Raw genomic sequence first — 17,652 nt, 5'->3', positions numbered from 1 at the left:
GGAGTTGCAGCGATGGGACAAGACTGTAACTACCAATTTGGATATCACGAAATTGGAGAGAAAAAGGGGTAAAAATACAAAAAACTGAATCATGAATAAGAAGTCAGAACTAGAGAATTCGGTTTAGAATAGGTCCATTGTGGCTAACAGGAAGAACAAGCATACATCTTTCCTATAGTGGGTATCAATGAAGTGTCAGGCACTGTGAAACAGTATTAATCAGAGAGAGAGACTTTAGTAAAAAAAAAACATTTTTGTCAACTTCAAAGCTTCACTTCCCTTTCGCCTTATAATCCTAACGTAGGATATAAATATGGAGACAGGTAGATCCATGTAGTTTATTTTTGGTTAGTCTTTTATCCATTCTGTTGCCTCCACGAACATCAACAGTACATAGTAGAAATCATCTACACCCTCTGTTAGTGTGATTTTCTCTTTCCATTTGACTTTATGTGAATGATTCATAATTCCGTGATTAATATGCATCGCATGTGTCCACACTCAAGCCCTTGATGGGTTATTACAACAAATAAAGCCACTTTTATTCCAACCAAAATTCCAAGGTCTTTCTATTCACACTAAGAGTATATAAAGTGCCTTCGGAAAGTATTCAGACCCTATTACTTTCAACACTTTGTTACGTTAAAGCCTTATTCTAAAATGGATTAAACAAATAAAATCCTCATCAATCTACACACAATGCCATAATGGCAAAGCATTTTTGCTAATTTAAAATAGAATGGAAATATCACATTTACATAAGTATTCAGACCCTTAAGTCAGTACTTTGTTGAAGCACATTTCACAGTGTTTACAGCTTCAAGTCTTCATGGGTATGACGCTACAAGCTTGGCACACCTGTATTTCGAGAGTTTCTCCCATTCTTTTCTGCAGATCCTCTCAAGCTCTGTCAGGTTGGATGGGGAGCGTTGCTGCACAACTATTTTCAGTTCTCTCCAGAGATGTTCGATTGGGTTCAATTCTCGGCTCTGGCTGGGCCACTCAAGGACATTCAGAAGCCACTCCTGCATTGTCTTGGCTGTGGGTCATTGTCCTGTTGGTAGGTGAACCTTCGCCCCAGTCTGAGTTGCTGAGCGCTCTGGAGCAGGTTTTCATCAAGGATCTCTCTCTGTACTTTGCTCTGTTCATCTTTGCCTTGATCCTGACTAGTCTCCCAGTCCCTGCCGCTGAAAAATATCCCCACAGCCTGATGCTGCCACCACCATGCTTCACCGTAGGGATAGTGCCAGGTTTCCTCCAGATGTGACGATTGGCAATACATCTTGGTATCATAAGACCAGAGAATCTTGTTTCTCATGGTCTGAGAGTCTTTAAGTGCCTTTTGGCAAACTCCAAGTCGGGTTGTCATGTGCCTTTTTACTGAGAAGTGGCTTCCGTCTGGCCACTCTACCATAAAGGCCTGATTGGTGGAGTGCTGCAGAAATGGTTGTCCTTCTGGAAGGTTCGTCCATCTTATCAGAGGAACTCCAGTGCTTTGTCAGAGTGACCATCGGGTTCTTGGTCACCGCCCTGACCAATGTCCTTCTCCCCCAATTGCTCAGTTTGGGCTGACGGCCAGCTCTAGGAAGAGGGTTCCAAACCTCTTCCATTTAAGAATGATGGAGGCCCTTGGGGACCTTCAATGTTGCAGACATTTTATAGTATCCTTCCCCAGATCTGTGCCTTGACACAATCCTGTCTCGGGGCTCTACGGACAATTCCTTCGGCCTCATCGCTTGGTTTTTGATGTGACATGCACTGTCAACTGTGGGACCTTATATAGACAGGTGTGTGCCTTTCCAAATCATGTCTAATCAATTGAATTTACCACAGGAGGACTCCAATTAGGTTGTAGTGACATCTCAAGGATGATCAATGGAAACAGGATGCATCTGAGCTCAATTTCAAGTCTCATAGCAAAGGGTCAGAATACTTATGTAAATAAGATATTTCAGTTTTTATTTATTGATTAATTTGCAAAAAATTCTAAAAACCTGTCTTCCCTTTGTCATTATGGGGTACTGTTTGTAGATTGCTGAGAATTTGTATTTATTTCATCCATTTTAGAACAAGGCTGTAACGTAACCAAATGTGGAAAAAGTCAATGAGTCTGAATACTTTCCTAATGCACTCTATGTCCGTCTATCTGATTCGATCTAGTACTGAACTGACAACCATTTGTGTGTCTGACTCTAACGTCCTTACTAAAAGAACCCCCTTCCCTCTCATCCCAACCTGCATATAGACATTCTCTCTTCATTATCCCAACCCTACCCTCAACCATACTTCCAATAGACAGAATAATCCTATACTTACAAACCCTCTCATGCACTTCCCTGCATACATTGTGCTTTTCCTTGGATAGCTTCCAGTTACCTCACTGACATGCCGACAGAAAGAAATGCACCTCCTGTGGAAACATTTCTTTTTTAACAATCTCTGGTGGTCCGTTTTCACAAGCTGTATTCGTCTTCTAAACAAAATAGCTTTCTCTTTTGTTTCTCTCAATTCAATTCAAGAGGATTTATTGGCATGGGGAACATATGTTTACATTACCAAAGCAAGTGAAATGGATAAACTAAAGTGAAATAAATAACTCTTGTCTCTCTCGCGCTATCCCCAATTGCTTTCTCTCTCACACACACTCAATCACACACTCTCTGGCACACACACGCACGCACGCACGCACGCACGCACGCACGCACGCACACACACACACACACACACACACACACACACACACACACACACACACACACACACACACACACTCACTCACTCACTCACTCACTCACTCACTCACTCACTCACTCACTCACTCACTCACTCACTCACTCACTCACTCACTCACTCACTCACTCACTCACTCACTCACTCACTCACTCACTCACTCACTCACTCACTCACTCACTCACTCACTCACTCACTCTGACTCACTCACTCTGACTCACTCTCTCACAGACACACACACATACACACACATACACACACAAACACTTTCAACAACTCCCTTGTTCAACCTTGCCTACAATTGAATCTACAGATTCATTACAGCTCTAAACAGAAACAGCAGACATAAAAATGTGTTGTCCTTTAATGAGGGAAGGACATTTAAAACCAAGAAACACCCATGTCTAATTATCATAACCGGGCAATCCCTCAGAGTAGGTGGGTGCTAATATTTGTATATGTTTTTGTGCATATCCCACTCTACTTGAGACACACGCCTGAGCAATTAGTTGTATGTGCTTTGCTCAAGGACACAGAGTGCAGGTGGCTGGGCTTCGCTTTTCTCAGAGAGGACCCCTGCGAAACATAATACTTGTCAGTCAGCAATAATGGTCTTCAGACTTCACATAATATCATTAGGCCTACAGTATAGACCCCTTTTCCAGTACACGACACACTGCTCGCAACTCCCGGCGGCAGTAAAAACCACATCGCCATCTGCGCCCAGCCTAGATTTACGTTTTTATTCATTCTAAACAAAAAATATTTTTGGCGGGTTCTCGTACGCTTACAAATATGTTTTGGATGCAGTAATTGTTAGCTAGAATGCTAACACTCATTGATATAGGCTGTAGCAAAAGCTAGCCAAATAGCCTTTTTACTGGTTAATTTTTAGGGATAGGGGGCAGCATTTTCACTATGGATGAATAGCGTCCCCAGAGTGAACTGCCTCCTACTCTGTCCCAGATGCTAATATATGCATATTATTAGTACTATTGGATAGAAAACACTCTGAAGTTTCTAAAACTGTTTGAATGATGTCTGTGAGTATAACAGAATTCATATGGCAGGGGCGGTAGGGTAGCCTAGTGGTTAGAGTGTTGGACTAGAAACCGGAAGGTTGCAAGTTCAAATCTGTCGTTAAGAATTTATTCTTAACTGACTTGCCTAGTTAAATAAAAGTAAAATTAAATGGCAGACGAAATCCTGAGAAAAATCCAAACAGGAAGTGGGATATCTGAGGTTGGTTGATTTTCAACTCATCGCCTATTGAAATCCCAGTGGGATATGGATCTGTTTGCACTTCCTACAGCTTCCACTAGATGTCAACAGTCTGTAGAACCTTGAATGAAGCTTCTACTGTGGGGCCGGATGAGAGGGGAATAAGTCAGTGGTCTGGCAGAGAGCCAGGTCCTGTTCACGAGCATTCCACAACTTCCACATGATATCGACTTAATTTACACAAAGGAATTCTCTTGTTGGAACGTTATTGAATATTTATGATAACATCCTAAAGATTGATTCTAAACTTAGTTTGATAAGTTTATTCCACCTGTAATATAACTTTTTTAAGTTTTTGTCCGACGTTCGCCTGGACCTGCACGAGCGTTTGGATGTGTGTACTAAACGTGCTAACAAAAGTAGCTACTTGGACATAAATAATGGACATTATCGAACAAAACAACAATTTATTGTGGAACTAGGATTCCTGGGAGTGCATTCTGATGAAGATCATCAAAGGTAAGGGAATATTTATAATGTAATTTCGTATTTCTGTTGACTCCAACATGGCAGAGAAATGTTGTTTCTATCTGAGCACCGTCTCAGATTATTGCATGGTATGCTTTTTCCTTAAAGGTTTTTGAAATCTGACACAGCGGTTGCATTAAGAACAAGTGTATCTTTAATTCTATGTAAAACATGTATCTTTCATCAAAGTTTATGATGAGTATTTCTGTTATTTGATATGGCTCTCTGCAATTTCTTTGGATATTTTGGAGGCATTTCTGAACATGGCGCCAATGTAAACTGAGATTTTTGGATATCATTATGCACACTATCGAACAAAACATAAATGTATTGTATAACATGATGTCCTATGAGTGTCATCTGATGAAGATCATCAAAGGTTAGTGATTCATTTTATCTCTATTTCTGTTTTTTGTGACTCCTTTGGCAGGGAAAATGGCTGTGTGTTTTTTGGACTTGGCGGTGATCTAACATAATCATATGTTTCGAGGTAAAGCATTTTTTAAATCAGACATGATGGGTAGATTAACAAGATGTTTATCTTTCATTTGCTTTATTGGAGTTGTTAATGTGTGAAAGTTACATATTTAAAAAAATATATTTTTGAATTTCTCACGCTGCCTTTTCAGCAGAATGTTGTAATAAGCAGGACATTCATACGAAACTTAAAATCCAATTATAATCCAAAAGTAGTGTGAAATGCACTCATAAGCAACATGTAAATAGAGGCTTTTTTGTCTGCCATTTTATAAGAATTTCCCCTTGTTCTGTCACCAATTTGCGCGCATCACTCTCGTGTGGCAATGTTTGCAAACACAGAAAGGGATCTATCCTCTCTAGTGTATGCAACTTGCAGGTTACTAATGTATCCAAATGTATCTCTCTGGCCCACTTGGTTTTGTTGATGAAACAAGGATAACACAGACCCTGCCTCTTATCAACAATTAGCCAGCGATTTCAAAGATGATCACGTGACACATGATCACGTCTGATTGGGTAGAACTTGGTGAGACTTGACCAATCCACGCAGGGTTTTGTAAACCACATGCTGTACAGCTCAAGGTTATTATAGGAAACGAAAAATAAAAAAATAAAAAATAATCATAAAAAAAGATTTTGTCAACTGAAATAATTAAACCTATGTAAAATATGTTTTGTTTTCAGAATTTTCATAATCAGCATTTCTGTAATTTAATTTGGCGCTCTGCAACCTCACTGGATGTTGGCCAGATGGGACGCTAGCGTCCCACATACCCTAGAGAGGTTAACAAACTTTAAAAAAAGAAAACTATACTGAAACTATTAAATTTGACTTTTTTTCCCCTCTAAACTTTTGGCAAAAATCAAGGTTTTTTTTCTAATGGCAGTTTGCAAGCTTCTGAATCTGGCTATCACTAGCTAACTAGTAGACGTAACATGCAACAATTTCAAAGATTGTACTGAGTTACAGTTCATACAAGGATATCAGTCAATTGAAATAAGTCATTAGGCTCTAATTTATGGATTTCACATGACTGGGGAATACAGATATACATCTGTTGGTCACACATACCTTAAAAAAGAAGTCAGTATCAAAACCAGTCAGTATCTGGTGTGGCCACCATTTGCCTCATGCAGCGCGACACATCTCCTTCACATAGAGTTGATCAGGCTGTTGATTGTGGGCTGTGGAATGTTGTCCCACTCCTCTTCAATGGTTGTGCAAAGTTGCTGGATATTGAAGGGCTCTGGAACACGCTATCGTACACGTCGATCCAGAGCATCCAAAACATTCTCAATGGGTGACATGTCTGGTGAGTATGTAGGCCATGGTAGAACTGGGACATTTTCAGCTTCCAGGAATTGTGTACAGATCCTTGCGAAATGGGGCCGTGCATCATCATGCTGAAACATGAGGTGATGAATGGCACGACAATGGGATCTCGTCACGGTATCTCTGTGCATTCAAACTGACATTGATAAAATGCAATTGTGTTCATTGTCTGTAGCTTATGCCTGCCCATAACATAACCCCACCGCCACCATGGGGAACTCTGTTCACAACGTTGATATCAGCAAACCACTCGCCCAACAAACCGATTTGCCATTTGTCCATTATAGTTGAAACTGGGATTCATCCATGAAGAGCACACTTCTCCAACGTGCCAGTTGCCATTGAAGGTGAGCATTTGCTCACTGAAGTCCGTTACGACACCGAACTGCATTCAGGTCAAGACCCTGGTGAGGATGACGAGCACGCAGATGAGCTTCCCTGAGACAGTTTGTGCAGAGATTTTTCGGTTGTGCAAACCCACAGTTTCATCGGTGGCTGGTCTCAGCCTTTTCCGCAGGTAAAGAAGGTGGATTTTGAGGTCCTGGACTGGCGTGGTTACACATGGTCTGTAGTTGTGAGGCTGGTTGGAGGCTGGGGGCTTATGGTAGAGAAAGGAACATTACATCCTCTGGCGGACATTTCCAATGATGAACTACTGTATCTGTCATGAAATGGGTGTCATCTCAAATTCACATCTACAGACATACTTAGATATACTGTATAATATTGTACTGAAATCCAAAATATTGATGGAATGATTATATCATAATTTGCTTGTCATCAACCCTGCCTATCTGTCGAGAATCGAGAAAAAGGAGGAAGCTTCTGAGAATGGCTGGGCCCTCCAACTGCACTCATGACTCTTACAGCTGAGAATTCAACCAAATGTAAAGGCCAGCATTTAACGCAAAAACATAGCAGTGCATTGTTTCATTTGATGTTGAATTCAAATTCTTTCCACATCTCCCTTTTTGTCTCTTTCTGTCTGTTCTCTCTTTCCTCCTCCCACTTTCTCCATACCTCCATTTCTCTCTGGCCACCCAGGTGACTGTCTCTGTGGATGGGATCTTGTCCACCACCGGCTACACCCAGGAGGACTACACCATGCTGGGCTCTGATGACTTCTTCTACATTGGGGGGAGTCCCAACACGGCTGACCTCCCTGGCTCCCCAGTCAGCAATAACTTCATGGGCTGTCTCAAAGACGTAAGTACTGGTCAACTGCCCTCATTGAGCTGTGTTCACATTCACAAACACCATTCACTTTGTAACATGACAGATTTGTTGTTGTTATTGAGGAATGCGTCACTTGGAATTTAGATGTTAAACCTCCCAGTGCATCACACAGGAAGAACATACCATGTTTATATTTGTCAATTGTTTCAGTTGCTAGTTAATGACAGATTGTAATGTGTGTACACATGCAGTGCTCTAAGTGTTTAGCTGTGTAGCCATAGAGTGAGCCATAGTGTAGTCTTAGTGTTAGCCATAGTGTAGTCTTAGTGTGAGCCATAGTGTAGTCTTAGTGTGAGCCATAGTGTAGTCTTAGTGTGAGCCATAGTGTGAGCCATAGCTGTGAGCCATAGCTGTGAGCCATAGCTGTGTAGCCATAGAGTGAGCCATAGAGTGAGCCATAGTGTAGTCTTAGTGTGAGCCATAGTGTGAGCCATAGTGTGAGCCATAGCTGTGAGCCATAGCTGTGAGCCTTAGCTGTGTAGCCATAGCATAGCCATAGCTGTGAGCTATAGTGAGCCATAGTGTGAGCCATAATGTAGCCATAGTGTAGACCATAGAGTGAGCCATAGGGTGAGCCATAGAGTGAGCCATAGTGTGAGCAATAATGTAGCCATAGAGTGAGCCATAGTGTAGCCATAGTGTGAGCCATAGTGTAGCCATAGCTGTGAGCCATAGTGTAGCCATAGTTGTGAGCCATAGTGTAGCCATAGCTGTGAGCCATAACTGTGTTTCATTTGTATACCTCTGCATATCACCTGGCATTGTACAGTATGGTAATTGGTCAGGTATGAATGTAGTTATGGCCTTGAATTATACAATAACATGTCTACCTGTATATGAACATCAGACTTTCTATTCTGTTGAATAATGCAGGTTCCACCCCCCCATCCTCGTTGTGACCTTCCTATACACCCTCTCTCTCTCTCTCTCTCTCTCTCTCTCTCTCGCCGTCTCTCGCCATCTCTCTCTCTCTCTCTCTCTCTCTCTCTCTCTCTCGCCATCGCTCTCTCCCTCCCTCCCCATCTCTCTCTCTATCTCTCTCTCTACCGCCCCCTCTCTATATACATATTCCCTCCCTCCCTCCCCATCTCTCTCTCTCTCTCTCTCTCTTTCTCCGTCTGTTTTTCCCTCCCTCCTTCTCTCTCTCAGACAGAGCACATGTGTAATGAATACTGTGCCAGTGTTAGTGAGGTCTTAGCTTTACCATCCTGACAGCCAAATTAGACATTGATCTCCTTCATGGATTCCCAGGCAGCACATCCCTCCCTCTGGCTTTGTCTAGTTGACTCCTTCATTTATTAATAATGTCCACCTCTTTATTGATTGAGCAGTGCTTCTCACTGTCCTTGTTTCCTAAAGTGTTTTTTACAGGATTCCCAATACCAATATACTGATACACTGTCAAATAAATCAGGAGTCTGTAACATTCATTGTGTGATAGATATTGGTGGACTATACTGTATGTCAGGGCTAGGATGGGTCTGAAGGGAATTACTGATAAACATACATTTGATAGCAGGTTGAACAATATACAGTGGGATCTACATTGGGATCCAAAAGGATTGGATCCCTTGATTAAGATCAGCAAAAAAGACAGTCTAAAATAAATAATACAAATACTGAGCTATATAGTATGTTATATATTTTTTTTACAAGTTGTATAATCTTCTACCAATACAATTGCTCAGAGAAATATATTTTGTTTAACAAGTAATGCAAAGAAATCTAAGAAGATTGGGGTCAAAATGATTGGATCTCCCGTTTTCAATACTCCAGCACCTTCCCCTTACGAGGATAACGACACTGAGCCTTTTAAAAAATATATCATCGTTGGCAGCTTCAGAGTTGCAAAGAAAAAGCCATATCTTAGACTGGCCAATAAAAAGAAAAGAACACAGACACTGGACAGAGGAACTCTGCCTAGAAGGCCAACAGCCCAGAGTCGCCTCTTCACTGTTGACGTTGAGACTGGTGTTTTGTGGGTACTATTTAATGAAGCTGCCAGTTGAGGACTTGTGAGGTGTCTGTATCTCAAACTAGACTTTAATGTACTTGTCCTCTTGCTCAGTTGTACACCGGGACCTCCCACTCCTCTTTCTATTCTGGTTAGGGCCAGTTTGCTCTGTTCTGTGAAGGGAGTATGTTGTACGAGATCATCAGTTTCTTGGCAATTTCTTGCATGGAATAGCCTTCATTTCTCAGAACAAGAATAGACTGACGAGTTTCAGAAGAAAGTTCATTTTGAACCTGTAATCGAACCCACAAATGCTGATGCTCCAGATACTCAACTAGTCTAAAGAAGGCCAGTTGTTTTGCTTCTTCTTTCATCAGCACAACAGATTTCAGCTGTGCTAACATAATTGCGAAGGGTTTTCTAATGATCAATTAGCCTTTTAAAATGTTATACTTGGATTAGCTAACACAACGTGCCATTGGAACACAGGAGTGATGGTTGCTGATAATGGGCCTCTGTACGCCTGTTTAGATATTCCATAAAAAATCAGCCATTTCCAAGAACAATAGTAATTTACAACATGAACAATGTCTACACTGTATTTCTGATCAATTTGATGTTATTTTAATGGACAAAAAAACGTGCTTTTCTTTCAAAAACAAGGACATTTCTAAGTGACCACAAACTTTTGAACTGTAGTGTAAGTGTATCAGTAATTCCCAAAGAAACCTCCTAGCTCTGATACTATGTAGTCCTCCAATATCTATCACACAATGTTACGCTGAAACAGGCATCAGGAGTCTGTATCAGTATGATTGATACTACCAAAAAAGAGAGAGGTATTGAGTGTTATTCTGACATTTTTACTACTTTTCCCACCTATGGCTGAAGTTGACTCTCCAACAATTGCATTTTTCATACTGTGGTTCACTTCTTATTCTTCTCATGAGATGTATTTTTTGGCCTGGCGATTACTGGTAATTGTATCGTGTGAATCCAAGCTGCTTGCTTGTGTATTTTGATTCAGAGAGACACTGAAGTTATCACCCTGAAGCAGGGCGTCAGTCAGCTTTTGACTGCAAGTGCCGTTGGTGTGAAAATGAAAAACATGTTCAGCTGTGCCTGCCTACTGCCTCCATCTGCACACAGGAACAGTGTACATGTAACAGACAGGCAGACAGACAGACAGACAGACAGGCAGCCGGACGGGCGGGCGGGCGGACGGACGGACGGGCGGACGGACAGACAGACAGACAGACTTGTTAAAAAACCACAACATGCACTTAAAATTAACCTTACAATGAGCAGTGTTGGGCGATGGGTGGTCTATGGTGATAGGTGGGATGGGCTGAGAGTGGCTGAGGGGTGGGATTAAAGAGCTGATGTCTATGGTGATAGGTGGGATGGGCTGAGAGTGGCTGAGGGGCGGGATTAAAGAGCTGATGTCTATGGTGATAGGTGGGATGGGCTGAGAGTGGCTGAGGGGTGGGATTAAAGAGCTGATGTCTATGGTGATAGGTGGGATGGGCTGAGAGTGGCTGAGGGGCGGGATTAAAGAGCTGATGTCTATGGTGATAGGTGGGATGGGCTGAGAGTGGCTGGGGCTGGATTAAAGAGCTGATGTCTATGGTGATAGGTGGGATGGGCTGAGAGTGGCTGAGGGGCGGGATAAAGAGCTGATGTCTATGGTGATAGGTGGGATGGGATGAGAGTGGCTGAGGGGCGGGATTAAAGAGCTGAGGTCTATGGTGATAGGTGGGATGGGATGAGAGTGGCTGAGAGCTGATGTTTGGTAAATTATTATTGTTATGTGACTGCTTTATATAAAAGTACCATGTACAGTTGCAGTTGGAAGTTTACATAAACTTAGGTTGGAGTCATTAAAACTCATTTTTCAACCACTCCACAAATGTCTTGTTAACAAACTATAGTTTTGGCAAGTCAGTTAGGACATCTACTTTGTGCATGACACAAGCAATTTTTCCAACAATTGTTTACAGCCAGATCATTTCACTTATAATTCACTGTATCACAATTCCAGTGGGTCAGACGTTTACATACACGAAATTGACTGTGCCTTTAAAGAAATCAGCAAAGACCTCAGAAAAAAAATTGTAGACCTCCACAAGTCTGGTTCATCCTTGGGAGCAATTTCCAAACGCCTGAAGGTACCACGTTCATCTGTACAAACAATAGTACATAAGTAGAAACACCATGGGACCACGCAGCTGTCATACCGTTCAGGAAGGAGACGCGTTCTGTCTCCTAGAGATGAACGTACTTTGGTGTGAAAAGTGCAAAACAATCCCAGAACAGCAGCAAAGGACCATGTGAAGATGCTGGAGGAAACAGGTACAAAAGTATCTATATCCACAGTAAAAACTAGTCTTATATCGACATAACCTGAAAGGCTGCTCAGCAAGGAAGAAGCCACTGCTCCAAAACCATCATAGAAAAAAGCCAGACTGCGGTTTGCAACTGCACATGGGGACAAATGTCGTACTTTTTGGAGAAATGTCCTCTAGTCTGATGAATCAAAAATTGAACTGTTTGGCCATAATGACCATCGTTATGTTTGGAGGAGCAAGCCAAAGAACACCATCCCAACCGTGAAGCACGGGGGTGGCAGCTTCATGCTGTGGGGGTGCTTTGCTGCAGGAGGGACAGGTGCACTTCACAAAATAGATGGCATCATGAGGCAGTACAGTACAGGCATGACAGACAGACAGGCAGGCATGAAGACAGGCAGGCAGGCATGACAGACAGACAGGCAGGCAGGCAAGCATGCATGACAGACTGGCAGGCAAGCATGAAGACAGACAGACAGGCACGCAGGCAGGCATGATAGACAGACAGACAGACAGACAGACAGACAGACAGACAGACAGACAGACAGGCAGGCAGGCAGGCTGGCAGGCAGGCATGAAGACAGGCAGGCAGGCAGGCAGGCAGGCATGAAGACAGGCATGAAGACAGGCAGGCAGGCATGAAGACAGGCATGAAGACAGGCATGAAGACAGACAGGCAGGCATGAAGACAGGCATGAAGACAGGCAGGCAGGCATGAAGACAGACAGGCAGGCATGAAGACAGGCATGAAGACAGGCAGGCAGGCATGAAGACATGCAGGCAGGCATGAAGACAGGCATGAAGACAGGCAGGCAGGCATGAAGACAGGCATGAATACAAACAGGCAGGCATGAAGACAGACAGGCAGACAGACAGGGCAGGCAGACAGATTGGCAGGGTGGCAGGCAGGGAGATTCAATTTATGATCTGATGTGTTGTATTCAGTCATGTATTCGGTAATGTATTCTGTAATCTATTCAGTCATGTATTCTGTAATGCATTCTGTAATCTATTCAGTCATGTATTCGGTAATGTATTCTGTAATCTATTCAGTCATATATTCTGTAATGTATTCTGTAATCTATTCAGTCATGTATTCTGTAATGCATTCTGTAATCTATTCAGTCATGTATTCTGTAATGTATTCTGTAATCTATTCAGTCATGTATTCTGTAATGTATTCTGTAATCTATTCAGTCATGTATTCTGTAATGTATTCTGTAATCTATTCACTCATGTATTCTGTAATGCATTCTGTAATCTATTCAGTCATGTATTCTGTAATGTATTCTGTAATCTATTCAGTCATGTATTCTGTAATGTATTCTGTAATCTATTCAGTCATGTATTCTGTAATCTATTCAGTCATGTATTCTGTAATGTCTGGAGTGGATGTCTAGTAATGATTAATGGCATTATATATGTTGTTGTTTGAAGTCTGACTGTAAAAAAATATATACAATTACTCAGGGGAATCTTTTGTCACATTTCATAGATAGAAACAGTTTCAATGAATGACAAATTGTTGCTTGAATCTTAAGGTTTGTTATTGAGTACAATCACAGAAAAGAGTGAGGAATGAGGTCAATAACAGGACAGAAATTGGTCTCTCCGCAGCCACCCACTCAGTGACAGCCCTGTCCCCTGTTCCTGTTCCTGTCCCTATAGGTGGTTTACAAGAACAATGAGTTCAGACTGGATCTGTCTCGTCTGGCTGCAGAGCGGGACCCTCAGGTCAGTGTTCACGGTGATCTGACCTTCCGCTGTGAGGATGTGGCGGCCCTGGAGCCAGTCACCTTCGACACGCCCGCCTCCTACCTCACCCTGCCCAGGTGGAACACCAAGAAGACCGGCTCCATCTCCTTTGACTTCCGGACCACGGAGCCCAGCGGCCTGCTGCTGTTCAGCCACGGGGACAGACGTCTGCAGGACCTAGACAGACAGCCAGACAGGCAGGCCAGGGCTCATTACTTTGCCATGGAGCTAATGGACGGCTTTCTCTACCTGGTGATGGACATGGGCTCTGGCAGCATCAAGATGAAGGCTAGCAACAAGAGGGTCAACGATGGGGAGTGGTGCCACGTGGACTTCCAGAGGGAGGGGCGTAAAGGTGAGGGGAAGCACACATGAAGGTTCTGATAAGCTCTGATTGGCCCGTTAGGTGTGATTGAATAAGGCTTCAACCAGTGAGCCTAATGGGGGCATGTCCCATAGTGAGATGACAAAGTTTCTGGCTTGTGAAATTACATTCACTATAACTATATAGAGACACTCATATTTTAGCTTACTTTTAATGTTTCTTTGCTGCAATCAGAGATGCTGTGTGCATATCCAGTTTTAATTACAGTCTTATTTTTAGCAGTTATAATCTATGTATGACATTTCATAAATTGCCTTAACCTATTTTGCAAGTGGCCAATTATACTGTCACCTACCTCATGTGGGGAAATGTCTGTCCTCATTAGCCGAGCCCAGTGATTCCAGCCGGTTTGCTTACAGTTTAGGATTATGCTATGACAAAGACCTGAGACATTCTTCTTCATTAGTCATTCCACAGTTTTACACCTGGTATACCTTGTGGATATCCTCTTCTGTTTGATGTTATATCCCAATGAATAGCTAGAACCACTGTGTTTATCACATCCTCCAATAGCAACACAGGAACTCACACTCTCACTTTATCTTCCCACTCCTCCACCAACACTCATTACTCACAAACACCTGCACATCTTCTCAAACACACATGCAGTGAGGTGAGACAGCATTGATAATAGTTGACTCACTCTGTTTTTTCCTTCAGGCTCCATCTCGGTGAACAGCCGCAGCACACCATTCTCTGCGAATGAAGGCAATGAGATCTTAGACCTGGAGGGTGATATGTACCTGGGGGGTTTGCCCGAGGCACGCCAGCGCCTCATCCTCCCCCCAGAAGTCTGGACGGCCCCCCTCAACCTGGGCTACGTGGGCTGCATGCGGGACCTGTTTATGGATGGGCGGAGCCGGGACCTGAGGAGACTGGCAGAGATCCAGAGTGCCTCTGGAGTCAGCAGCTTCTGCACCAGGGAAACACACATCAGGTGTGGCAGAGACGTCTGTGGCAACGGTGGGCAGTGCCGCGAGGGCTGGAACCGTCATGTGTGTGATTGCACCAGCACGGGCTACCTGGGTCCCAACTGTGAGAGCGGTGAGAGAGAGGGACAGCGGGATGGGGAAACTGTGAAAGTGGTGAGAGAGGGACAGCGGGTTGGGGAAACTGTGTAAGAGCGGTGAGAGAGGGACAGTGGGTTGGGGAAACTGTGAGAGCGGTGAGAGCGAGGGACAGTGGGTTGGGGAAACTGTGAGAGCGGTGAGAGAGGGACAGCGGGATGGGGAAACTGTGAAAGTGGTGAGAGAGGGACAGCGGTTTGGGGAAACTGTGAAAGAGCGGTGAGAGAGGGACAGTGGGTTGGGGAAACTGTGAGAGCGGTGAGAGAGGGACAGCGGGATGGGGAAACTGTGAAAGTGGTGAGAGAGGGACAGCGGGTTGGGGAAACTGTGTAAGAGCGGTGAGAGAGGGACAGTGGGTTGGGGAAACTGTGAGAGCGGTGAGAGCGAGGGACAGTGGGTTGGGGAAACTGTGAGAGCGGTGAGAGAGGGACAGCGGGATGGGGAAACTGTGAAAGTGGTGAGAGAGGGACAGCGGTTTGGGGAAACTGTGAAAGAGCGGTGAGAGAGGGACAGTGGGTTGGGGAAACCTCTGTAAATGGTGAGAGAGGGACAGTGGGTTGGGGAAACTGTGAGAGCGGTGAGAGAGGGACAGTGGGTTGGGGAAACTGTGAGAGCGGTGAGAGAGGGACAGTGGGTTGGGGAAACTGTGAGAGCGGTGAGAGAGGGACAGTGGGTTGGGGAAACTGTTAGAGCGGTGAGAGAGGGTGAGAGAGGGACAGTGGGTTGGGGAAACTGTGAAAGTGGTGAGAGAGGGACAGTGGGTTGGGGAAACTGTGTAAGTGGTGAGAGAGGGACAGTGGGTTGGGGAAACTGTGAAAGTGGTGAGAGAGGGACAGTGGGTTGGGGAAACTGTGAAAGTGGTGAGAGAGGGACAGTGGGTTGGGGAAACTGTGAAAGTGGTGAGAGAGGGACAGTGGGTTGGGGAAACTGTGAAAGTGGTGAGAGAGGGACAGCGGGATGGGGAATGTTGTTCCCGGTTGAATAGATACCGCAAAGCTTTTTAAAGGTTTTCAGATATTTCATAAAGACAATGTAAATTAAATTACATTTATGTGAGTCATTCAAGGGGTAACTTCCCACTTCATTAGTGATCTGTTAGTGAAGTGGCAGTACGTGAGGAATAAACACTGCTGGGTATCAGTGATTCATCAGTATTGTGGTGGGCTCTCCATAAGTCTAAATCACCCTGCATCTACCACAGAGATCTTTCTCACAGAGAGGAGAGCAACCCCATTGTGAAGCCATTTGGCTGATAACATTGAGGGATATAAATGGAATCCTCATCCTATTTGTGGCCTGAATAGAAATCTATGAGAAGAGGATGATTAGAGCGGCATCACATAACAGAGCTGTGTGGTGTATTACAGGCTTTTCCTGCCATCTAGTGTTCCTGCAGGAAACTGACCAACAGACATACATGGAAAAACACTGTTAGATGTGGTTCACCAATGATCACATCTTACATTGAATTCTTAATTTATTCTGAATCATTCAGTGTTGAGTGTATAGGAAATTGTTCTGTGCTGTACCGGAACATTTGTGACCAAAACATTAGCTAACCCTGTTTCCCTGTCTTTGGGTGTCACACACAGAGGCCACGGTGCTGAGCTATGATGGCAGCATGTACCTGAAGGTGACACTGCCAGTCAGCATGCACACGGAGGCCGAGGACGTGGCGCTACGCTTTATGTCCCAGAGGGCCTTTGGGCTGCTGTTGGCCACCACCTCCCAGGACTCAGCTGACACCCTGCGTCTGGAGCTGGAAGCGGGCCGGGTAAAACTCACCGTCAACCTGGGTAATGCTAACAACACTAACTCTCACGGCTTCTCAGTGAGAGTGATGTAATGAGAGAGGTCTTGTTCTACTTACTCTTCTCTCTATCATACACATAATCTATGTACATCTCTCTATCTCCTCTGTGTTCTCTCTATCATACACATAATCTATTTACATCTCTCTATCTCCTCTGTGTTCTCTCTATCATACACATCATCTATGTACATCTCTCTATCTCCTCTGTGTTCTCTCTATCATACACATCATCTATGTACATCTCTCTATCTCCTCTGTGTTCTCTCTATCATGCATAACGTCTATGTATATCTCTCTATCTCCTCTGTGTTTTCTCTATCATACACAACGTCTATGCACATCTCTCTATCTCCTCTGTTCTCTCTCTCTCTCTCCCCTGTCTCTCTCCCTCTCCTCCTCCCTCTATCTCTCTCCCGTCTCTCTCCCTCTCCTCCTCCCTCTCCCTCCCCTGTCTCTCTCCCTCTCCTCCTCCCTCTCCCTCTCGCTCCCCTGTCTCTCTCCCTCTCCTCCTCCCTCTCTCTCTCTCTCCCCTGTCTCTCTCCCCTGTCTCTCTCCCTCTATCTCTCTCTCCCTGTCTCTCTCCCTCTCCTCCTCCCCCTCTCTCTCCCCTGTCTCTCTCCCTCTCCTCCTCCCTCTCTCTCTCCCCTGTCTCTCTCCCCTGTCTCTCTCCCTCTATCTCTCTCTCCCCTGTCTCTCTCCCTCTCCTCCTCCCTCTCTCTCTCTCTCCCCTGTCTCTCTCCCTCTTCTCCTCCCTCTCTCTCCCCTGTCTCTCTCCCTCTCCTCCCTCTCTCTCTATTCTCCC

General features: G+C 44.2%; 1 protein-coding gene across 5 annotated transcripts in view; it reads left to right on the top strand.

The window, feature by feature from the left end:
- The window catches only part of nrxn2a (neurexin 2a), a 391,484-nt gene that overhangs the window by 161,990 nt on the left and 211,842 nt on the right, over nucleotides 1-17,652 (top strand). For all 5 annotated transcript variants that reach the window (XM_090226564.1, XM_090226562.1, XM_090226563.1 and 2 more), the window contains 4 exons: nucleotides 7,337-7,498; nucleotides 13,499-13,940; nucleotides 14,631-15,014; nucleotides 16,630-16,833. In XM_090226564.1, the coding sequence (XP_090082690.1) occupies nucleotides 7,337-7,498; nucleotides 13,499-13,940; nucleotides 14,631-15,014; nucleotides 16,630-16,833 (1,192 nt within the window). The remainder of the gene's footprint in view (nucleotides 1-7,336; nucleotides 7,499-13,498; nucleotides 13,941-14,630; nucleotides 15,015-16,629; nucleotides 16,834-17,652) is intronic.

The sequence above is a fragment of the Oncorhynchus mykiss genome, chromosome 29, assembly GCF_057628025.1.
Source record: "Oncorhynchus mykiss isolate SJ-2025 chromosome 29, ASM5762802v1, whole genome shotgun sequence".
Lineage (NCBI taxonomy): Eukaryota > Metazoa > Chordata > Actinopteri > Salmoniformes > Salmonidae > Oncorhynchus > Oncorhynchus mykiss.
This window is presented reverse-complemented; position numbering and strand designations above follow the sequence as displayed.